At 43.4% G+C, this 25,074-nt stretch overlaps 1 protein-coding gene across 1 annotated transcript in view; it reads right to left on the bottom strand.

Moving 5' to 3' along the window:
• Positions 1-25,074, bottom strand: part of NFX1 (nuclear transcription factor, X-box binding 1) — a 105,704-nt gene that overhangs the window by 29,975 nt on the left and 50,655 nt on the right. The window contains exons 13-18 of the mRNA XM_074987891.1: positions 24,047-24,155; positions 22,479-22,598; positions 20,851-20,930; positions 20,173-20,403; positions 16,603-16,676; positions 1,712-1,813 (exon numbers count right to left, since the gene is read on the bottom strand). Of these exons, the coding sequence (XP_074843992.1) occupies positions 1,712-1,813; positions 16,603-16,676; positions 20,173-20,403; positions 20,851-20,930; positions 22,479-22,598; positions 24,047-24,155 (716 nt within the window). The remainder of the gene's footprint in view (positions 1-1,711; positions 1,814-16,602; positions 16,677-20,172; positions 20,404-20,850; positions 20,931-22,478; positions 22,599-24,046; positions 24,156-25,074) is intronic.

The raw sequence follows: 25,074 nt of genomic DNA, 5'->3' as shown, positions 1-25,074 counted from the left end.
TTTTCTTAGACTGTTGATTACTCAATACCTTATGCTGCTGCAATAAGAATCAGAATGTCTTGAAACTATTTGAAATCTTCTATGGGAGAAACTGGGAGAAAAAAAAGGAGTTCTAAGGATTCTGCCCTAAAGGCATAGCCCCAGCTTGCTATCCAAACAAGAAAATCCTGTGTCCTTTACCTTAGGTGCTAATGAAGCCATACCTCGTGTTAATTCTTGATATTATTGCAGATGAAGTTACAATGCTTTATTTATAAACTGTAGATGCTGGATGTATAATTGCTGTAGGGTTCTCTTAGTGATTGCTGTTCAAAAATACTGAGTTCACCTAAATGGCATTGGTTGAAGCCCCCTAACAGAATATTTAACTGGCTGTTCCTGTGCTGGCAAGGCACCCTGTAGAGGGCCAACTCTAAGGGGAAGGCAGATAAAAATGCTTTCACTGTGGATACGAATAAAGAGATGAAAGTGACATCAAATACCTGGATTCAGAGGGAGGAATCAAGTAGTCTTTTTTTTGTTCAAAGGCTGAGATACTTTCAAAGAGGTGTGGAAAACCTGACCATTTGTTGTTTCATGTAAGTTTTCAGAAACAGTGAAATTATACGCTGGGGTTTTGGAGTTATACAAAGTCTTTGATTAATTGAAATTTCCCACTGTAAAACAAAAGACTCATCTGGATCATCACTAATCAATCAAGATCAGTGGTTCTGGGTAAGGAACTGATCTGCGACACTAAGGTGTGTTAAGAGATTGAGGCAAGCCTTGCAATACTAGGGAGACAAATAAAGGCACCAAAGCTAAAATTCCACACTGGGGAATGCCTTCCTCTGCAAAACCAAAGGCAACAATTTTAGCATTGTGTCTTGGTGCCAGCAAATTGCTCTATTGCATTAGAGCCCCTTGTGTTTCCAAAGTATTTACAGCTGCAGCCTTCTTGGAATCATAACAAGGAGCCTTTGTTATCTCTGACTTCATCAAAAGAGGACGGTCTTAGAAAAAAGACTGTCAAAATCGAAGAGTCAGAGGCCAAAATACAGGAAAAATCTGCTAACTGTACACAGAAACACCAGACAGGCCGCCCTTCTGATGCGCAGCCAGTGCCACAGCTGAGAAACAGTTCAAGCAGTCCCTACACCCTGGCCAGATATGTGAGAATACAAATAAACTGAGTCGGGGTGGGAAGGGCCATGTGAGGGGTGTAAGTTGCCTGACAGTTGTGCTGGATTGCACAATTTCCCACCCCCCACCATTAAGCAGGCATGTTTTTTAATGATTGTTAGAGACAAACTCAATTTTCAGACCATCACAAAGCTATTTGATTGGGTTAAAAAAAACAGGAAATGTTAAATATTAAATTTTGAACTGCTTTCTAAAGCCATGGTTGCAGAAGTTCATATCTTTGTTCCATATCTCAAAACACAAGTCTGACAGCAGCATTCCTGAATTAAATAAAATATGAAAATAATTCAATACATACAAGTCATACAATTAATTTAAAAAAAACAAAAACACACAAATATTTGAAGATTCTTACAGAAACTAAATGACGATTCCATAATACCAGTATTGTTAAGTATCAATACCCGTTAAGTCTTCCTGATTTTATTTGGGACTTTACCCACAATACTGCATATTTTTAGCAACATCCATGTTTCAGTTTAACATTTACAGATAGTTAGAATCTTTGCCATGTTTGATCCTTTATTACCTTGTTTGTTTCATTTCTTTTTTGGTAATCAGCCTACTGATTTCCACCGAGTCTCCAAGTTGCAGGTCCGTTAATTTAGTGGCTATGGATATAGCTGCTATTCTGAAAGGAAAAATAGCATTAGATTTTACTTGATTCATATACACAAAATAAATCATTTGGCAAATAACATCAAACTACAGACTAGTAGCCACAGGAGACATCAAAGAAATAAATAAGTTGACAGAGTCTGTCATTATATTCTATACCGCTACTGTAAGGTTATGGAGTTTGCAGACTTTTTAAACTGTATGGCTCACTGGGCTAGTAGGGGACATACACCAGCCCAAGAGAGGCATCTCTGGATGTAGGAAGTGGTGGCTGACATGCAAGACTAAGCTACACAAGAATGGGACTCCACATCTAACCACGCTTTGTAGAGAAAAGGCCAAGAGAGAGCGACACAAAGAAGGAATGCAAAGCTGCAGTCAGAAAAGCTGAGAAATGAAAAATGTCAGGGAAGCTAGTTTTGTAGATTCTACTCAAACAGACTTACTTTGCATCTTAGTAAAAATTTAACGTGTCACTGCACAAGGTTGCGTAACTACATTCTAAATGAAGCCTAGTTTACGCTATGGCTAAAGATGTCAAAGGAAACTCGGGAGTTCGGAAAGTGGCACGGGAGATGCAACAGGTGGCATGCTACTGAAGTACATGCTACTGGACATGCCAACTTTTAAATGTAATGTAAAGCTAAGACTTTTACCAGAATTACTAATATACTCTGCGGTACTTTTCAGAAGAATAAAAAAGTTAACCTCCTTCCCTAGCCAAACATCAGTATTTGCTTAGCTAATACCATTCCAGTTTCATTTGTGGTGGGGGGGGAAAGGTTCTTCATTTCCCTACTTAAAATATACATAAAGCAGATGTCACATTTCAACCCTCATATAATGGTATTTTAATTATGAAAACAACCCCTTAAAATACAGACCATAACACACTTCGGAAATATTTTAGGAAGAAAAGCATGACACAAACCATAATGAAACAGTAGGAACGCTAAGCAGAAGTTTGAGACAATTTCCATTCTAATACTGTTCTTGATCACCCTGACCAGCAATACCTAACTTTCAGTATAAGCATGAAAGTTTTCAGGAAGAAAATGGGTTTTGTTTTTTGTTTTTTTCTTTACAGAATCATAACAGGTGACTTTCTGAAGAAAATTTCAAGTTACTATGGCATGGGATTTTTAAAATAAATTTAAAAAGGAAAAATTCTGTCATCTTCAAAATTTTCTCTCCTGCCACTCTTCATGTTCTACAGTCAGCACTGTGGAGCCCCACTGTCAGTGTGTCTGAGATGGAAAGCCCTAGAAAGAAAATACTCAAGTGAATTTTCCCTTCTGCATTTCTTTACATGCCAGTCGTCACAAAGACATGCAGAAAGCAGTTAATCATCCATAGGAAGGGAGAAGAGGATCCAACTCTCACCTATATAAAAAAAATTAAAACACGGAGGCATCATGTTCCATAACCAACTTCTAACACCTGAGCAGAAAAAAGGATGTTGATTATAGCATTCTGAGAATGTGTGGACTGAAGACGATACAATGTCCCTCACATATCACTTCACCCAGGTGGCACTATGTATGAAACAAGAGGTAATAGGAACCAACACGAGCAAGCACTCAAAAAAGAACTGTTGCTCTTTGAGATGCATTACTCATGTCCATTCCATTCTAGGTTTATACACACCCGCATTCATCATTGTTGGAATTTTTGCCATAGCATTATCTGTAGGGCTGGCTCTGGGACACTGGAGTCCGATGCTTAGCCATTGGTATATGATGTACTGCTAACCCTATGCCCTCTCATTTCCGTCTATCTAGTAAATCTGGCAAAGAGATAGATGAATGGGTAATAAAACAGACCTGAGCAACGCATCTTGAACAACAGTTATGGAAGGTAGGCAGCCATTTTTTCTTTGAGTGTTTGCTCATGTCAGTTCCACTCTAGATGGGTCACAAGCAGTATCCCTGGATGTGAGCTTAGAGTTCACCATTATGAAGCTTGCAATACTGCTCTACTAAAGTCATCATTCTCTCTGGCTTTCTAGGTGATCATGTAATGGAATGTGCATGCATGTATGGATGACCAGATGATGACACTGCAGATATCTTGAATTGGCAGCTGGATCAGTGTAAGCAAGGGAATGGTTTCACTATTACTGGGAACTTGCCTAGACTACCCTGGTGAAATGAGCTCAAAAAAAAGGATCTGAATCCTCACTTTTATTTCCTTAACCAAGATGCCTCCCTGACCTCCAGGTAATTCCCTTCCATTTGTGTGGCAGAGTCCTTGTAACCCCAAGCCAGGCTGGAGATGCCTCTCTTCACTGGACCCCCTGCTCAGGGTTCCCCCCGAACCCCGCACTTGCTGGCCCCAGTTTCTCACTGCATCGGACTTCAGACTGCTCCATCTCCACTCTCCTCAGCATGAATGCTGGTCTGCCTCCAGCTCCTGAGCTGTTTCTCTGGCCCCTCGGGCTCTGGCTGCTGCAGCTTTGCTTACAGCACAGGATCTGCTTTCTGGACTGCTTCTGCAGCTCTGCTGCAATACTGAGCTGCTCCCTGGCCTGTTTCTGGGGCTCGCTCTGTCTGGCACAGCCCTGCTCCCCAGCTCAGCTTGGGCTCTTGCTCTCTCCTTAGCTTGGCCCCACTCTGTCTTACCCAGCTAAATTCAGCTCACATGGAAAATGGGGCACCCTGGCCTCCTGACTGCCACATTAAGCTGCCCACCCTGTTAATCAGGCTGACCTGAAGTATGAGCCTCTCCCCTTTGCTCCTAGGAATCAGACTCAGTGTCCTGATTTCTCATTGACCCCTTCCCTTCCTTTTCATACTGTGAGATATCCATCCAAAAACTCCACTGAGTTTTAGTAAGGGGCCAACAGTCCCCTTACACCAGGAAGACTGCGGAAAGGGCTTGCCCTCCGATTGAAGAGGCAGTTATGATCATTGGCAGCATCATTTTCACCTGTTCATAGCAAAGCCTCATGCAGGCAGTCATCTACAACTAAATTAACTGAACAGATGCAGAAAGGGCCTTAATTCTGTCTGCAACCATAACAAAGAGTTAAATTAACTTATGGAATAGTTTAGTCCTGTCAATATAAAAACTTAATTCTCTCCTAACTTTCCAGTGTTGTCTATGCGCTTTGTCTGATTTGAGATTTCTGCGAAGACAACCAATAAAAATATGTCCTGGTTAGCATGAAATAGTGAAACAATCTTGAGCAGAAAGGTTGGGTGTGGCCAAACACAAACATTGACCTTACAGAACACTGTGTAGGATGGCTCTATCCCAAGTGTTCTAATTTCAGAGACCCTATCAGCTGGCATAGTCACCAGAACAAAGATCGTCCCCAAGACCAGCAAAAGGGAACAAGAAGCCAATGGCTCAAACGGAGGACCTGAGAGTCTTAATAGCACGAAGTTCAGATCCTAAGGTAGGATAAGGTCATGATGCTACAGGCCTTTTAGAAACTAGACTGTCATGTCATGGAGCAAAGACTCAACTATATTGAACTGGAGGATGGAAGGCTGAAATAGCTGCAAACTGGTCTTTGATGAATAAAAAAAGACAGGCACTGGAGCTTGAGGTGCAGAACGAAGTCTAGGGTTGACTGGAGGGAGACCTATTTGTCTGGAGATTTTGTTTGAGACCTACCATAGCAACTGCTTCCACTTGGCTAGGTATGTAACCCTGATGGAAGGTTTTATGGTACCCATGAACACAGGCTGCCTCGGTCTGCTCCTCCGCAGTCCACAATCCAGCAAAACACATCAGGTGCAGAGCTATTAGATATGGGTGTAGCAGCAGGTCAAGGTTCTAGGAAAACAAGCCTGGCCAGAGCAGTAGCTGCAGTGCAGCTGCTGCCAAGAACATCAGCAGCATGTTAAACTAGTGCTGGCAAGGCTAAACTACAGCTATCAGGATTATCTTTTCCTTGAACTTCATGAGGTCTCTGTGTATTAATGGCACTGGCAGAAAGGAGGGCAACAGAGATCCTGACCACAGGAGAAGAAGACAGCATCAGAGAGGGAGCTTCTGACAATCCTGCCAATTGGGAAGAAGACATAGCACTTCCTGTTTCCCTAGACATGAGTAAGTCCACCTGGGGAATCATGCTTACCATCCCCGGATGAAGTGACCACTCATGTCGAGATGGGAAGGGTCCTGATGTGATCTACTGACATGTTCTTGGCCACCCTAAGGTGCAAGGCTATAAGATGAACAGCATGCCAAACAAACACAAACAGTCCACAACTGAACAGCTTCTCAGCAAAGGCCTGCTGAACAGGCTCCACCTTCTCTTCGATACAAAACACTGTGATGATATTGTCCATCAGGATCTGGACCGCCTTGCCCCTCAGGTGAGGCAGGAATGCCTGGCAGGCTATGCACACAACTCTGAGCTCTCTATTTAGGTGGAGAGAGTAATTGCCTCGCAACATGACCTTTCACATCAAGATCACTGAGGCAAGTTCCTGAACCTCATCCTAAAACAGCAGATACCAGACTCACTGATGGGAAAGAGGCTGCAAAGGGAACTCCCTCCAAACACTGAGCTCAAGTCCAACCACCACTTCAGGTGCAGCCACACATGATCTAGTACCATGATGGCCCATCCCAGATAATGTCTGCTGGGGACACAGACCAGGGCCATCCATGCTTGCAGGAGTCTGAGATGAAACCACACGTGCCATACAATGTAAATACAAGATTCCATGTGTCCCAACAATTTGACACACATGCAAGCTGTAGTGAGAGGACAGGTCCTGTTATGAGACATCAGGTCTGATAATCTGGAAACAGGCCTTAATGAGAGAGGCTCTGGCCTGTATAGAGTGAAGTATCACTTCTATGGGCTCTATATGCTGCATAGGGTCAGAGTTCATATCTTTTTTTTTTTCCATTTATAGACCTAGTAGTGACAAGTAGAATGAATGAGGTTTGGGGTCCTTTGCACCTGCACTGAAATATTTCCTTCATGAGCCAGTTGTTGAGATACGGATTACACATACACTTAGAATCCTTAGGTGAACAACTACTGTTATCACGCACTTGGGAATACTCTCGCAGCAGATGTAAGGACAAAGGTTAGAGCTGTGAACTGAAAATGGCACTGCCCATCGTAATGTGGAGGAACTGTCTGTGCCCCTGGAAAATGGAAACGTGAGAATGAAATCTTGAAGTAAAGAATGGCGTACCAATCTTCTGTATCCAAGCAGAGGATGGTGAAGGCTTGGGAGACCAGGTGAAACATTACTTACAACAAATATCTCAAAAAATTGACTAAGTCCTCAGTGGGTGTTGGGCCCTCATTCTCCTTTGGAATTAGGAAATATCAGCAACAGAATCCCTTCCTCCTCATGCCTCTGGGCACCTCTTCCACTGCCCTCAAGTGCAGAAGGGTTCCCGCCTCAACAAGGATTTGTTTATATGAAAGGTTGCTTAAGAGGGATAGGGAAAGTTGGGAGCAGGGTTGAAAACTCTAGGATGTAGCCCAAAAATAATTGTGCTGAGCACTCAGTCTGATGTTACATGAGACCATGCTGATAGGTAGACAGTTGAAAAAGTAAATTTGGAAGTGGCTCCTGGAAATTGAAGGGGATCCGATCCTCATGCACATCACCAAAATGACCGCCTCAAGCCCCTTTGATGTCTTGCTTGACCAAACTGGGCAAGAGAATGAGATGAGGAATGACAGTAAAACATTTTTCCCCCCTCTCCTTTCCTTAGGAGGAGCCCTGTTTAGGGGGTCTCCAGGACCTGGGCAAAGATGACAAACAATTGTTTCCTTGCAGTATATGAAGGCCTAGTAAGTGCAAGGTGGCCTGAGTGTCCTTCAGGTCATGCAGCTTTGCATCCGTGTGCTCTGAAAAGAGTGTGTTTCCTTCAAATGGGAGGGTCTTGGAAGTATGACACTTTGAGAGGGCCCACAGAATTGCAGCCACAAACCACAGCCATTGCTACCATAATCACAGCTGAGGCCATGACTCTTGACTGCTGAGTCATTTGCCTCTCATGCCACTTGGACAGGGCCCCTCACCACCTTCTCTTTCCTCCACAATGACTGAAAAGTCTATGACAAAGTCCTGAAACAGCAAGTCCCTCAAGTTGCACAAATTAATATTGTATCTCCCCAACAGGGCCTGGTGATTTGACACCAAAAAGCTGGAGAATGACTGTTGAATAAACTTCTCCCGAAAAGGTCAAGTCTCTACATCCTTATTTTGTAAGCAAGGCCCTCAACTGACCTTGCCTGTTCCTTTTGTTGGCTGCTGAAACCACTAATGGCTCTCTGGGTAAACAGGTATTCAAACCCTTTGACAGGGACGAATTAATGAGACAACAGCAGAATACACAAGCAGATTTACCACAGGGACTTCACAGTTTTTAGGACTCCCTCATGTACTGGCAGTGGGACACTTGGTGGTGTTGCTCGTATTAAGAAATTGACAGGGACATCAGATAGGATCTTTGTCAGCTCACTTTTGATGGCAAATCCTACTCCACAAATTCATTTTTCTTTCTTTGTGATTCCTTTCCAGAAAAATGTGTACCCTTTGCCACCTTCTCTTAGCGGTCGTTCTTCTGGTCTACGCATTTCTGCCAGGTCAGAGATATCTACATTAAATTGTTGCAACTCACGGGTGATAATTGCTGCATGTCTTTCAGGTCATTCACTGTCTAGGTTGTCCCTTAGATTTCAAACATTCCATGTTCCAAAGTTTACTGTTTGTCTTTGACTGCATCGAGGTGAACCTACTGGATGCTGTCATGCAGGCAAGGAGACTGAGGTGGGCCCTGTTTAGGGCACCTTTTCTAGATGTGGGGTGAGCAGAGTGGATCCTAAATAGGGCTGCTCAGTCATAGATGCAGCAGCTGGACTGTCCTACCACCTCAGTCCTCAAAACGGTATGACTGATATATACATCTACCACCTATATGCAGCAGGTTCATGACTAAAAGCTTCCAGATTTCACAATCCTGCTCCCATCACCATTCGCCAGTCCCTGTAGGGCTTAAGTTTAGAAGAGAAGTACACAGAGTAAGATGCCCATGCATGACTTCTTGTAATGTGGCGGGGGGGGAGGACTGTTGCACTGCAGCCACCACACGGTTCTCGAAGGATAGAAAACGCAGGTCCAATGGCATGGAATCCACAACAACTGGGAGTCTCCTGTCCACAGCAGCCTTCATCCACCTTCACAGCTGTTGTAGTATTACCCTTGCTATCCTCTGCTTGTTCTGCCTTTGAGGACTTTTACGATTGCTTTTTTGTCTGGACCCTTCCCCTTGATCTTGCTGCCATGGGTGACCCTGTTGTCAGTACAAGACTCCCTGCGACATCGCTCTTGGGTTCAGTGGAACACACAAGCCCACTCACCACAACAAGGTGACAATCTGGGGAATAGGGATAGTATATTATATTCTCTCCAACTCTCAGTCCAATGCCATCAATAAAAATGCCTGGAAGATGATCCTGTGTTCCTTAAAGGAAGCAAATGCAATCACTACACAGATGATACTGGCATACACACACATCACCATTTTGAACAGCGATCCATTATAAAAAGATTGCGACCTAATTTAATATGATCTTTAGCATATGAGTAGTTTTATTGATGTTACTGGGACTAATCAAACTACGTTCAGTATACGCTTGCACCTTTTTGGTGCTCTGTTGGATATCTACCGCATTATAAAGTACACAGAAGGGCCCTGTGGAGCCTTGACATACATTGTGGCCGGGAACTATACACCGTACTCTTTCTGAAGACTGCATGGGCATCTAGCATTTCCACACCCACATTAGGAGCCTCTTCCCCATGCATTTCAAGAATTTTGTACTCAGAGACCCGACAGTGAGGAAAGCAGCCACACAGAGAAGTTTTGCACCCCTTTATTTTTCAGGCCTTTGCCATGGTCTTGAAAGGAATTTGAAGTAGTAGTGCCCAGGAGTAATAGTACCATAGCTTTTTACAAGTCCCCAATTTCTTCCTGACATTCCCAGTATAATCCAAATGTAAATTTGAGAACTGAAGATATTCAGAAGTAATTTAGACCCAAGATCATTGTTACAAAAGGCCTCTAGACCAGCAGTGTCCAACAGGAACTCAAAGATCAACACACTCGTGGTTGTCACCTTTCCATATTCACCACATTTCTCCTAACCTCACATCAAAATAAATGCCCTCCCCCTCCCCCAGAGCCAGGCATTCCCAACCCCACCATTCTAATCAATGCCAGCAACTCAAAACCACTGGGGCCACCATTGGGGCTGCCACACACTTCTCCCACCAAGCAGTGGGGCATGTGCATGGAGCAGACAGCACTCCCCATGCACAGCTCTCAGGAGGAGCCACACTGAAAGGCTCTGAGAGGTATATTCGCCACGTGGCAAATGGGGAACATCTTGGACACCTCTGCTCTAGTCTGCTACTAAATTGCTCTACGTGGCAAGAACTCTGAAGAGTTCCACAGAGAGGAAATCCTACTCCTGGTATGCTAATGAAGTTCTGATCTACCTCCAATTAGTAATGTGAGAAAAAGCAGCTACTCACCTTCATGAAGTAATGATGATTATTCGAGATGTGTCCCCATGAGTGCTCCACTTAAGGTGTCAGGCTTGCCCTGGTGCAGCAGCTCAAAGACCTGGATAGCTGTTTTCAGCCAGACCACACATGTGCAGGCTCCGACATGCTGTTTCACACCCTTTCTATCACATGCACAGTCCAGACTCAGCCAGTTCCTCGAAAGAGCATCAAATTGGAAACAGAAAGACACAGAAGAATCCAAAGCGGGGAGGAAGGGTGGGAGGCGGAACACCCATCGGGACACATCTCAAAGAATCATTGTTACTGCACAAAGATGAGTAACTTCTTTTTCCTCCTTGAGTGTCCCCATGGGTGTTCCACCTTAGTGGCCGAGTAGCAGTACTCCCCCTGAATAAACGAGGAGGTGGCACCAGATTCAAGTCTTCTCTAGGACAGACAGCACCACTGCGGACAAGAAGGTATGCTCGGTCATCTGTCGGTAGATGGCGTAGTGCCTGATGAACAAGTCACAGGATGCCCAGGTCACCGCCCTGCAGATGTAGTGAAGGGGGACTCCTCTGAAGAATGCTGTTGATGCTGCCATCACTCTGGTTGAGTGTGCCCTCAGTTGGCATGGCAAGGACATGCCCCACAGGGAGTATGAAGTCGTGATGCAGGACGCAGTATGGTTAGATGTCTCTGTGAAGATATCTCTTCGCTTTTGGATCAACAGGTTATAGACACCATCAGCCTCTCGGTCCTCTGGAAAGGTTTGAGTCTGTCGATGTAGAAGGCTAGAGGCCTTCTAATATCCAATGAACTCAGTTGCACCTCACGTGCCAAGGCATGCGGTTTAGGATGAAATGCAGGCAGTACTATTGGCTTGCTAATGATGAATTCTGAGGCAACCTTAGGGATGAAACGGGGATGTAATCTGAGTATCACTCCATCTTTATTAAAAATCGTATAGGGCAGGGTCGCCATGAGGGCAAACAGCTCGCTTACCCTTTCGGTGGATGCCATTGCCAGGAGGAACACAGTCTTTAATGTTAATCTGAGCAGGGCCATGGCCATAGGCTTGAATGGGCCTCTTGTCTGTGTCTCTAGAACCAAGCCCAAACTCCATGGGGGCACAACAGGCCACCTCAGTGGGTACAGGGTAGCCAGCTCTCTAAGGAAACGTGCTGTAATTGGGTGAGCAAAGACTGATGTGCTGTCACTTGTGTGCCTGAATGCTGATGTGTCTGCCAAGTGCACTTTCGCCAGTGCTAAACCTTGCTTCAGGTTCTAGCAAGTAGTTCAGAATAGAGAGCCAGTCAATCTGTGCTTCGCTCAGAGACAGTTGCCTGGAGGAGCACCAAATTGTGAATCATTTCCACTTAGAAAGTTAAGCCTTAAGCGTATTTTGCTGTCTGCTCTGCATGAGGACTACTTTTACTTGACGTGAACAGAGGTCCTTGAAACTGTCAAACCTGCAGTCAGCCAGGCCGTGAGGTGAAGAGTGCAAGATTGTAGGTGCATGATCGCCCCTTGATTCTGAGTCAACAGATCTATGGGACAAGGTAGGAGTTGCAGCATGTGCAATGACAACCTGAGCAGGACAGGGAACCAGTGCTGATGTGCCCATGCAGGAGCTATCAGTATGAACTTGGCTCCATCCCTGTTGACTTTCTCCAGCACTTTGGGAATTAGCACTGCCGGGCAAAACATGTAGAGTAGCAGGCCCCTCCAATTGACTAAATGTGTTGCCCAGGGAGTTCGGCCCAGACCCACTCTGGAGAAGTATCATTTGCATTGGCGATTCAGATGGGTGGCAAATAAGGCTATGAGCAGGAATCCCCATCATTGAGACACAGGGAGAAGAATGTCACAGCAGATCTCCCATTCACGGTCTGGCACAAAGCTTCTGCTTAAGGCATCTGCTTCCGTATTGTTGATATCCAGTAAGTATGAAGCTACCAGCATTAGGTCACTGCGAATGCACCAGTTCCATAGGCAAACCAGGTCCAGTTCCATAGACAAATCAATTCTGCAAAGAGATACTGGGATCATGCTCCTCCTTGGTGATCGACATAATACATGGTAGCCATGTTGTCTGTAAGTATGTTGACAGGCATGCTGCTAATGCATGGCAGAAAGTGTTTGCAAGCATCACACACAGCTCTGAGCTCCAATAAGTTTATGTAAAAAGAGGCCTGTGTGGTGGACCATCGGCCTGGTACAGACTGGCTGTTGAGGTGGGCTCCCCGTCTCAGTAGGAAAGTGTCCATCGTTATGAGTATGGGTCAGCTGTGGCTAATTAAATGGGAAACCTGCTAGTATATTGTCTGGTATCATCCACCACCCCAAGGATTGGAGGATGACGTTTGGTACCATGACACATTTGTGAAGATTGAGATTTGTGGGTCTGTACACGTTCAGTATCCAATGCTGGATGCATCAAAACCACAGGCGTGAATTTTGAACCACGTAAGTAGTGGCAACCATGTGCCCCATGAGTTGCAAGCAAGTCATAATCTGCACCTTCAGGCTCGTAGAGACCATATGAATGGTGTCTTTAAATAATATGATAATTCTGAAGTTGAAGGTACACTTGAGCTGTGACGAAGTCTAGTCTTGCCCCGATAAACTACGTTTTGAGTGGGCTCCAGGGTCAACTTCTGTTGATGATGAGTCTGAAAGAGAGGAAGGTGGCCTTCGTAACCTGTATCATATTGTCGAAATCTATGCGAGATGCCCCTTTTATAAGGCAATCGTCCAGGTACAGGAAGATGATGACGTCTAGCTGTTGAAAGTGCACCGCAACCACTGCAAGGGTCTTGGAGAACACCCTGGGAGCTGTGGCAAGGCTGAAGGGCAGGACCTGGTACTGGAAATGTTCCTCTTCCACCAGGAACCGTAGAAATCATCTGAGTGGGATGGATAGTTATAGGAAAGTAGGCATCTTGTAGGTCAAGAGCCACAAACCAGTCCCCATGATCTAATACAGGAACTATGGAGGTCAATGTCACCATTTTGAAGCGTTTTTGGAAGTGGCAGCTCAAATTTTGAGAGTCCAAAATGGACCTCCAACCCCCAGATTGCTTTTGGGTGAGGATGTATTGGGAATAGAAGCCCCTCCCTCTGAACTCACCTGGAACTGGTTCCACTGCCCCAATGGCAAGGAGGTGATCTACCTCTTGTCGAAACAGCCTCATGAGAGAGGTTTCTGAAGAGGGATGGAGTAGGTGGGGTGGTGTGTAGGACAGCTCAAAGAGAGATGACAACCTGAAGACTACTTCCAACACCTATCTGCTGTTGTTACTCTGGTCAGAAACGGTGCTGGACAGCTTTGGAGAAGGAGACGTGACTATTGCATTGACAGGGAGGTGGATCTCAATGACACCATCAAACTTGCTGTCTCACTTGCTGCTGCTGTTGGCACGAGGCTGGTTGTTCCTATGCCTCAGTACTCTGAGGAAGCCTGGACTGATCACATTGCCTAGGTTGGTATTGTCTTTGGAACAGCTGGGAGTACTCTCTTTGATATAGGCCAAACCATCTGTATCTAAACAGCAGCATGTATATACCCAGAGTTCTCAGGGTAGTATGGGAGTCCTTGCTGGAGTGTAGCACTGCACCCGTAGATTCAGCTAAAAGTTTTTGCTTGTTAAAGGGCAAGTCCTCCACTTTGCTCTGGAGCTCCTTGGGGATGCCCACAGTTTCAAGCCAAGATGCCCACCTCATAACTACAGCCATGGCCAGATATTGAGCGCTGTATCAGCCACGTCAAGGGCAATCTGAACACTGGTCTGGAAGCAACATAGCCTTCCTGGACAATAGGTTTCAGCAATGGTTTCTTAGAGTCAGGGAAGTACTCCATTAATCATGTTAGCTTGGAGTAGTTGTCAATATTGCGGATCGACAAATGCACCGCATATTTGGCCATTCATAACAGTTGCATGGAAGAGGAATATATCTTCCAGCCAAAAAGGTCAGATGCTTAGAGCCCTTGTCAGTGGACCTGTACTGTGGCTCTTTAGCTCTCTGCTGAGAGGACTCCACCACCAGCGAGTTCAGCTGGGAGTGGGTGAACAAGTACACCATACCCCTAGAAGGGACAAAGTATTTCTTATGCACCCTTTTGTTGGTAGCAGGAGTGGAAGCTGGTGTCCACCATATGTTGTCAGCTGCTTCCACAATGGCCTCACCCAAGGAGATGGCAACCTTTGAGGAAACCAGGGGGCCTTAAGTTCTTTCACAGCCCTTGCTTCCTCAACTGGATTTCCTCCAGTTTAACACCTTGTGTACTGGCCACTCTACAGAACTAGTCCTGAAACTCCCGGACATCATCGAGGGATATGTACTGCCAGGAATAACAGCCTCATCAGGTGAAGATGAAGAAAGATCAGTTGGCAATGATGGCCTAAGAGGGGCATCAGTGTCAGAAAAAACAGGCCTCCTCTTCACCAGTCTGAGGTGGAGGAGATGGAGGCTGAGGCGGCAATGGTGTTGGAGGAACCAGAGATGGTCTGGGAAACCAGGACACCATGGAGTACTTTTCTGGTGACTCCTGTTGCTCATGCACATCTTGTTCTTGAAAATAAATGTCTCATAGTCCCAGGATCTAGTACAGCAAGAATGGTGATGATGCCTCCCAGACAAGTGGCATCTGTATGGAGAATGGCACCTATAACCATGCCTGTGAGAGGAATGAGATTATCACCACCTCCTTCGTCCAGGCGCTCATGGAGGGGTGGCTACCCTAGTGCCTGAGATTCAACCTTGTACAAGCAAAGAGATCGTGGTTTTAAAAATGGTGAAGGCAACCTCGATCTTTGATAAGGCAGTGAGGAAAGCAGGCATGACAATAGAATCAAATACCATCCTGGAGATATCTGCGAGGTAACAGAAACAGGCAGTGATAACGAGCAGTGTGGCAATGGCTCAGGAGTGTGCCTGTGCTTTGATTTAGACTTAACCTTGGTGTTTATAGGGTCTTTATCTGCAGTTTTGATTAAGTCCTTAGTAGACTGTGGGATGGCCTGTGCTGGTACAGTCAGTGCTGATGATTCACAGTCAAGTGCTGGTACCATTGGTGCCCATGTCGTGGGAGTGAGCGATGGCATCGCTGCCGCATGGGTCAGTGCCGAGGCCTCCGGTGCCGTTGGACTCAGGACAGTCAGTACCAAACTTTGCGGTACGGAAATCATCAGTGCTGCCTTTGGATGGTCCGAAACTGATCTACCACTCGGTCCCATTTCATTCGCTGGTGCCGTTGGCGGAACCATTTTCTTGGTCTTGGCCTTTTTATACATGCCAGAGACTGTTTTGGCAGTGCTTTCAGCATCACTCATCGTTCCTCTGGGTAAACTAGGCAACAATTGAGTTGGGGAGGCTCTTGGACCCTTGTGTGCGGCAGCTTCAGAAGAGAGTGCTCTGTGCTTGTGCAAGCTATCTTGGGAAGGCTGAGCACTTTCAAGAGAAGACTGAAGGACCCTGTCAAACAGGATCATGCGCGGCCACATTTTCCTGTCCCTCCAGGCCCCTGTGGTAAGCTTTGAACAATGCAGGCATTTCTGTGGAACGTGCCTTTCTCCCAAATAGCAAATGCCTCGGACAGCCATTCCAAATGCAAGTATTGCATGTCTTAAAACCGGCTGCGCCAGGCATGGTTATCACAGTTTCTTTTAAATTGCAAATAAGGTCGCTTAAATAAGGAGTCCATTTGCTGCACGAGAGTTGTCAACGAGGCTTAACTGTTAATAGCCATTAACTTTGATAACTTTAACTACTTAAAACTTAAACTTTAACTTGAAGTATGAGTGTCTTTATCTCAGGTTACAAACCAGGAGGAAAGAAGAAGAAAAAGATGACGAACAATGGCCCATGCTGAGAAGGTAGAAGCTCAGTCTGCAGCCGCTGGCGATTGAGAGAAACTGGCTGAGTCCAGACCGTACACGTAATAGAAAAGGTGAGAAATAGCACATCAGAGCCCATGCATGTGCAGTCCAGCTGAAAACAGATCTCAAGATCTCCTAGCTGCAGCGCCAGGGAAAGCATGACACCTAAGGTGGAGCACCCATGGGGACACTCGAAGAAAAAGGAATATTTTTCACTGCATACTGGTGAGTATGTAAGTTCAAAAGAATAGGGAGGAGAAAAGAACTATGAGGTAGCTTATTTGATTTGGAAAAGTGTATATAACAGGCCTGGTGAATTCAACATGTTACCATATAAAAGTCAAACTCAAAAGCTGTAACTTGCATGAGCTATAGAACAAAAAGTCCTAAAAAAGGGCAACGAATAAATAATTAGTACAAACCTTTGATATGTGCTAGATGCTTCTGAGCAAATCATACTCTCCTTTCTTCTTCCACATTCACACTGAAGCTCAACCTGTTATATAATGAAAGTAGTAAATCATTTTTCTTACTTTTGTAATCAATATATAGGAAGCCTAGTTTTCCAGAACATTATACTGACTTAATAAAATGCTATTCTTGAAAAAAAATTTACACTAAAAATTCAACAAATTTTCTGTATTTATTTTCTCTAGTGGACATACAGGCTACGTCTACACAAGCCCCAAACTTCGAAATGGCCACGCAAATGGCCATTTCGAAGTTTACTAATGAAGCGCTGAAATGCACATTCAGCACTTCATTAGCATGCGGGCAGCTGCAGTGCTTCGAAATTGACGCGGCTCGCCGCTGTGCATCCTGTCCAGACGGGGCTCCTTTTCGAAAGGACCCCGCCTACTTCGAAGTCCCCTTATTCCCATGAGCTGATGGAAATAAGGGGACTTCGAAGTAGGCGGCATCCTTTCGAAAAGGAGCCCCGTCGGGATGAGACGCGCGACTGCAAGCCGCGTCAATTTTGAAGCGCCGCGGCCACCCGCATGTTAATGAAGCGCTGAATATGCATTTCAGCGCTTCATTAGTAAACTTCGAAATGGCCATTTGCGTGGCCATTTCGAAGTTTGGGGCTCGTGTAGACACGGCCACAGTAAGGAAAGAAAAAGAGATTACTTGCCTTCTGTAACTGGAGTACTTCTTCAAGATGAGTGGTTTCTATGTGCATTTCACTGTGGATATGCACGGGCTCCACATGGTCAAGACTGAAGAGAATAGCTAGCAGCATCTGCTAGTCTGTGTCTGCACTGTTGCTTACCTCATGTTCTAACCCAAAGGAATAAGAGGCAGTACGAACCAATGCCCTCTCCACTTCCTTTGCTACCACCTTGTCCAAGCTTTGAAATAGCAAGCGAAGGAGGATAGGTAGTGCAATGCAGAGAAGGACCATTTATCCCAAATAACTCTGGTTACAGAAGGTAGGTAACCTTTATTTCTTCTTTGAGTGCTGGTCCCTATGTGTATTTCCCTGTGGTTGACAGACAAACAGTCCTCAAGAAGGAGGGATTTGTGAAATGGCATTGTGGTATCTCATGGTATTGAGGATTAAAGAAGCATCGTCCAAAAGCAGAGGAGGAATGCACCAGGGAATGATGTCCTGTGGCAGTATAAACAGAACTCCACATGGCTGCTTTACCTAAGTCAATGAAATGTGTTCCCTGCAGTGAAGATACTGAAATACTATTTGCTCTGGTGGAGTGGACCCACACTGTGTGCAGTGAAGAAATTTAACAGCTGGTAACTAAGAAAGGCACACCCTGAGATCCTCTTCATCTTTATTAGGAGATCACTTGCCTTCTCAAGGGTTTTGCAATGACAAAAAAGAGCTTGGGTAACCTCCTACAGGATTTTGCTCCTTGAAGATTAAGTATCAATGCCTGACACATATCCAGGCAATAGAGTGTCTGTTTCTCATTGATGGTATAAGGCTTAGGGACAACACACAGGTAGGCATATGGACTGATTCATGTATAAATCTGAGAATATAGTGGGTACAAATTTAGGATAGAATGCTATGGATACCTAATTTTATGGATATAGTCTAAGGGAGTTTGGCTATCACGGGCCCCTATCTAGTTGCAGTGATGGCCACCAGAAAGGTTTGAGTAAAACTTTCAAAAAGCAACCAGTAAACAACTCATGAAGATGGAGTAGTTGTAGATCAGAGTGTGGCAGGCACAGCTTGCTGTGTATTTATCTAGCAGCATTCAAATGGAAAGTCCAGAGCACTTGAAGGTGAGTAGACAGTCTAAACTGGTAGAAACATTCAATTCCCCTTAGGGCATACGGGGCAACCAGAGAACTTTTTCCACTTGGCAGAAAACTCTTGCTTGTGGACTCTTCAGCAGTTACTAAGAATGACTTGAACAGACACCAAACATTTGTACTCTAGGTTTGATGCCTAGCCAAATACTGAGCTGTCAGGAGAAACTGGCCCTTGATTTGGATGTCTGAGGCCACTCTTGTCCTGCATCATGATATCTAAGTACTGTTGAATGCTGACTGTTGGATGGGATAACAGTTGAATAAGAAGCTATAATTGTTTTGGCCACCTGATAATGAGGATAGGTGCCACATCCTGCTGGATCTTCCTGAGAATTTGACATAAAAGTCACACGCATCAGACTGCCTGACCACACTAGAAGGACCTCATCACTGCAATTCTGTCCCTTCGCCACCTTCAGACGTGCATTGTTTCTTGCACTGCAATACGAACAGGTCTAGAAATGGGGATCCCCATTATTGGGATATGCCTCCTGCCAAATGAGTCATGAATCTCCAAATTGCATTTTGTCACAAATGACACCTAAGGCTATTCGATTATTCCAGAAGTGTACTGACGACAGCATAATTTGATGAATATACCAATAATTGGTGACCCACCTCTACACAGAGGTGTAGAGATCTTGTTTTCCCCTCTTTTGCTTGTTCATGCAGAATAAGGCCATATTGTCCAACATTACCTAAATAGGTTGGGAGTACATAAATGTTAAGAACTATATGCAGGCTTCCTCAGTTCCAGGAGATTTGTACACATCCTTTACCCATGAAGGTCATGTTCCCTGTATTGTGTCTATTCAGGAGAACGCCCCTGCCTATAAGAGAGACATCTGACAATGTCTTCTGAGGAGGTGGGGCATGAGGAAAATGTAATGCACAGCTGTTCTTTGTCCTACCACCAAGGTACGTGGTTTTGTATGCAGTGAGGGGTCATAATTAAAACTTGTTCAGGCTATGCTTGCTTGGCAACAGCAGAGGTGGTCTTGCAAACAGGAGGATGAGGCATGTCCGAACTGGTTTCAGTTGACTCCAAGTTGCTTAATCATTCTGAATCTTAATTTTGAGATAAAAAATGAGATGACGGAGGTCTACTGTGGGTCTCCATCCTCTTGTTTTTTGGGGGAATCAGGAAATATTTAGAATAAAAACTGTTTCCTGCTCTATGATCTTTGATCAGGTAGAGAGAGCACATCTTGTTAGAGTATTCCTGCATCAAAGTGAGCCCTAAAAAGGGAGCAGGAGGACCTTCCAGAAGAGGAGCGGAAACATTACATAAAGGAAGTGACACTGAAGACCCTTCATCTGTTGTGACTGCCGCATATGGAAAAAACTGGGCCAGCCAACTGACTGAGGACAGATATACTTCTCCTCTGCTACAGCTCCCTGCATATGCCATAGAAAGCTGGCTTATGTAGAAGCAAAAAGTGAATGGATCACATGTGGGGAATCTAGAACAAATATTTGAACAGATGGAAATCAGCAGGTACTTTGCTCAAACTACCAGCTATTCTACTAATGTTAATTTTGAAAAACAAAAACATGAAATGCATTATACTTTACCACATATTAATATAGTAATTTATATCAAAACTTTCATACTGTCAGTTTCTGTATCAGAACCTGAATATTTTTATAATCTTTCATTGTGAAGACGAGTGCACAATTTGTCTGAATTATATATCATGTTCCAGAGCCATCACCTTTGCATTGCAAGAAGTTGTAGGGCAGGGTAAAGATGGATGGCAAGGAGCCATACAGGGATGATTACAGTACAGTCTCAAATTAGTACATGGCTGTTTGCACTCTTCATCTATGAGACACACTCCTTTGTGACAAATCCTTTTACATTTGTGCATTCCACATTTTAACATTTGATTGCAACGAAGACCACAAGAGATGTCAGCGAGATGACAAGGAATATTGTTCCGCAGCTGGAAAAGGAAAAAGACATGTTACAATTAATAGTGACTATATGATTGCAAAGTGCATATTCTCAAATACTTCTAATCATGTTTGTATTTTTAGAAGAAAACATATAGGTTTACAATAAACTATTTGCAATCTATTTTAAACCCAAACCCGAGGGGGGGGTGGGAGTCATGCCTGAAAACACTATCAAGTCTATACACGTTGTATAAAGAAGGCAAAGTGAATCTGATAATTTTAAACTGCATGACATTTATTTACCAATACCATCGGCATAATCTGTGTAGATATCAATTATCTGGCTATTTGGGAAGCAGAGTAACTATCTGATATTTGCTTTTTGAACTCAAAGTTACAGAGTAACAGTTTAGAAATAACCACCCACATAAAACTACCACCCGTTTGTAATTAAAAATGTCATTTGTAGTTTGCTCAGCAGCAGCCACACTTACTTCATGCTTGCCCATACACCATTTTTGAGTGAGATATGTACAGGGTGGGCACTTTTCTTCACTATGACAGGTATGGTACACTGTAAACATAGGAGTACAAAAATCAGGAAACAATTACTAAAACATTTTAATTCACTCAGACATTTTGGGCCTATTACAGAGTTTTTTGTGTTCTAGTTTATTCTTTCAGTTCCACACAATTTAAGTTTGTGTAGTATGCTGTTTAAATACTTCAAAATCGGGAGGATGTTAGCTGCACAGGCATTCCTTCCTTTTGGAGTTTCTGCACTGACCAATAGGTTGTTTTGATTATTAGCTTTTACGGGAGTGATTTTTAAACCTATGGTCCATGGATATCCAAGGAGTCTGAAGACTATGTCTCAGATTTCCAATGGGTCCACAAATGAAAACAAAAAGATTAAAAACCACTATTCTAGAGCATGACATAGAAAAGAATTTGTCAGTAATTAAATCAATTTGCTCTGCACTATGCTTTGCAACAACCTTTTCACCAAATATACTATGAATTGAGACAGCAAGTCATTGTCTTCATCATCCCAATAATAAAATGAGATCGTAATTGTGGGGAAAACATTTTCCCTCAATTTTTTAAAAAGGAGAGATCACTGTATGCTTATTTTTCAGAGTATGGTATTTAATCTTGAAGCTAAAATGAGATTTGATTATTTGAACGGATTAAAAATTCTTAAAAAAAACCAAAAAAAAAAAAAACCACCTTGGATGCTGTGTAAAGCCCCAAAATTTTACCTAGAAAAAAGCACAGGAAGATATTGTCATTCATGGGGGTTATACTCAGAGAAAGCCATGAATGGCAAAAACTGTGAATACTCGGGGCGGGGGGACACGGATTTCCACACAAACACATTGTCCGCAAAGAACATTTTATTGCCTGCTGTTTAACTTAAAAGCAGTATATTAACAGCCAAACTACAACACAAAGAGAATGCAATCTATTTCAACTAATCACTCAAACCAGTTCTTTGAACGCACTGCTTGGTAATCTTATTGCTCCTCTGGGAGGGGAGGGTTAACAGATGGGTTCACATTGTGATATGTAGCTGTTTAGTCCTGCTCTTGGAGTTGTTTAAAACTTCCAGGTATGGGAGCACTGCAGAAACACTGTCCCTTAAGTTTTCCTCCTTTTTTAATATCACACACAGTAGACTTGTTAATGCCATAGAGTGTAGCTATGGAGGTGAGGTCACAGTGTGACCACTAGTGAGATTATCCAATCATTCTACTTTCTGTCTTAATACCAGCACTTCTTTCACTTCCTGTTGGCCACTGCTTACATGACCCACTTTTCTTTTTGGTGCCATAATTAAGGCTGAGGGTTCCTTTAGTGGCCTTAATGTGGTTGGTGAGGGAGTTGTCAGAAAGTGTGAGCATGCTGAATCACATGCTCAAGATCAAGCAGGACAGAACAGCAAACTGCAGCATGGCAAACTATGAATAAGTGAAACCCTGAACCCATGGAAGGTGAGGCATTCCTATGCCATTACATTCATTGAAAGAAAAAAAATTACATACATCGATCAATAAATCTGACAGAAAAATGTAGACACTGGACAATTTTAAAATGTTACATGGGCGTACCTATGACTTACCTGGGTGATCACATTCATGTGTTCTGGTGCATGAGTTTTTACATTCTGGTGGTTGAGTACCACAAGGAACAGGAGGGTAAATCACTGACTCTCCACAGTAACAGGTTAGTTCATCAAAACCTAACAAAGCAAATCAAACCAAACTAATAAATGGAGTTGAAGTTTAGTCATGTGGGGTGAAGGCCTGCATTACTTGAGAGGAGGGAAAAAAAACCCTCAGTGGCCACACTACAGCAATTATACTAGCATAGCTATGTTCGCATAGCTATTCCTGTATTAACCTACAACTGATACAGCCTACAATGATAGAAAAATTTCTTTTGTCTGTGTGTAACTACAGCTCCTTGTATATCAGTACATTCATGAATGGAAAACACTCAATCTATACTAGGGTTAGGTCAGGACAGCTATGTCAGTCATGGGCATGGTTTTCTCTCCTGACTGACAATTATTCATGTTAACCTAATTTTTAAATGTAGATCAAACCTCATCACATACAAAGCATCTACTAAACTCATACAGATTCAAATTTGTTGCTATTGATAGCTATGTGCTGGTCTTGGTGCCGTACCAAATAGACAAGTGTTGAGTCCAGAGAAGTTTCCATAATTCAATATCTAACCCAGGAGATCAAGAACTCATGAGACATCAAGTTGATATAACCAACTGGGTCACCTGTAGGAATGCAGGTTAGAGTTAAGATACATGATTGGGCCAATATGGGAAAATATGTACAATTTGGTTCTACAGCTAAATAAAGACCTCAGTCTGTAATGCACTCAGTTTGACGTTTTTTACAATAAACTTAGTGTTTGTGAACAGAAAAAATGATTAAACAAAATCAAGACTAATTTTTAATGAAGAACAACTGCTTGTGTAGTTAATCTTGTTCCTAAGCAAATGCGGGATCATGGTTTAAAAAAATAAACCTGAAGTGAAATTATTAAATCTAACAAATAAAATAAAACCATCAATTTCAATTATACAACTTCATTACATATTGGAAAATATGCCAAACACTTACATCAGAGGTGAGCAACTTTTAACCTCTGGCCCCACTTTCTGTCCCTGCAATTGGCAGGGTATTCCACAACCTGTATAAGGTAATCCAAACTGATGGAAACTTTGGTTTATTTCATATTCGGGGCGGGGGGAGAGAACTCAAAAAAAAAAAACAAAAAAAAACCCTCCACACACCTTTTGGCACATGTAAGAACATAAGTCTGTAGGATGTAAAAACTTTATCAATCGGTGTATATAAATGTGAACACACATACATAAAAACAGTAACATATTTCAACATTTTTAATGAGATGGATGATCCTGAGACCCAGCAGTCAATCATGCTGCAACTCCCTTACAGAATTTCACACACTCTCCACTCCCAGAGGGGGCCTGCCCCTCACTATGCACACCCCTGGATCTACGTAATTGAGTATTTGAATTATTATAAAAAGAATAATGAACTCAATAATAAACCTAACAAGAGAATACACATCTTCAACAGTTTATAATGTCACGGTACACTAATCTGCTACAAACGAATATATGTACTGTAGTATACTCACTTGTCTGCCAGCATGTTTGACAGTTTCCGCGGTGACAAGGTTCTTCACATCTATGAAGGCCACAATTAAGTTTGCGTCCACAAACCAAGGGACACTTATGTTCTTTGTCCTGGGAAAAATATTTATGAAAAAATTCTATATTATCAATGCTTTTCCTCCTCTAAAGTATCCACACACACACACCCAATGGCAAAACATAATTTAAAACCACTACTGGCTATGGCCATGTTACTGTACCCAAGGAACAAAGAAATTAACAATCATTAAGATTCTTCTCATACCACATGCTGAGCCTCTGCGATAAAGTGGGAATTTTCTCTAGTATTTTTATGAAGATTATACGCACCTCAGTTTCCCCATGTACTGCACTGTTAATTAGGTGGAAGGAAGGTACATACAGTCTCAGAACAGGCTAAAGACATGCATATAAGTGGTGCCTTTTTACCTGCTGGTCAGCAGCCAAGCTGTATGGGACAGCTGTGTCAGCAGAGAAACCATGATAACAATACCCGATCACCTGGATATTGAAACCTGGCAACCAATCATCACAGACTGCCCCACTTCTCTGCAGGAAGCCAATCAGCACTTCCCCAGCTCAGAAACAAAGGCAGAAACAGAAGCAGTGTGAGATGGGAGACGAGTGACACAGAAATTAGGAGCTGATCAACAGAAACTCTGACCAAGGGGGTCACGCCGAGCATCAAAGTGGACTGTTGTAACCCTTATTTCTAGGGCCCTACCAAATTCACAGCCAGATCTGAAGGGGGTCTGACCCATGAAAGCTCATTATCTAATAAATAAAACTGTTAGTCTAAGGTGCTACAAGACTGGTTGGGTTCCCCCCCCCCCCCCAATATAATTGTGTTCACACTAGGGAATTGTTAAAATGGTACAGCTGCTATATTGATAAGCTCTTAGTTATACAATCACATTTGAGTATTGGAGGGGTAGCCGTGTTAGTCTGGATCTGTAACAGCAACAAAGGGTCCTGTGGCGCCTTATAGATTAACAGAAAAGTTCTGATCATG

The sequence above is a fragment of the Carettochelys insculpta genome, chromosome 2, assembly GCF_033958435.1.
Source record: "Carettochelys insculpta isolate YL-2023 chromosome 2, ASM3395843v1, whole genome shotgun sequence".
Lineage (NCBI taxonomy): Eukaryota > Metazoa > Chordata > Testudines > Carettochelyidae > Carettochelys > Carettochelys insculpta.
The sequence above is the reverse complement of the archived record's forward strand: the minus strand, read 5'-3'. Positions and strand labels throughout refer to the sequence as shown.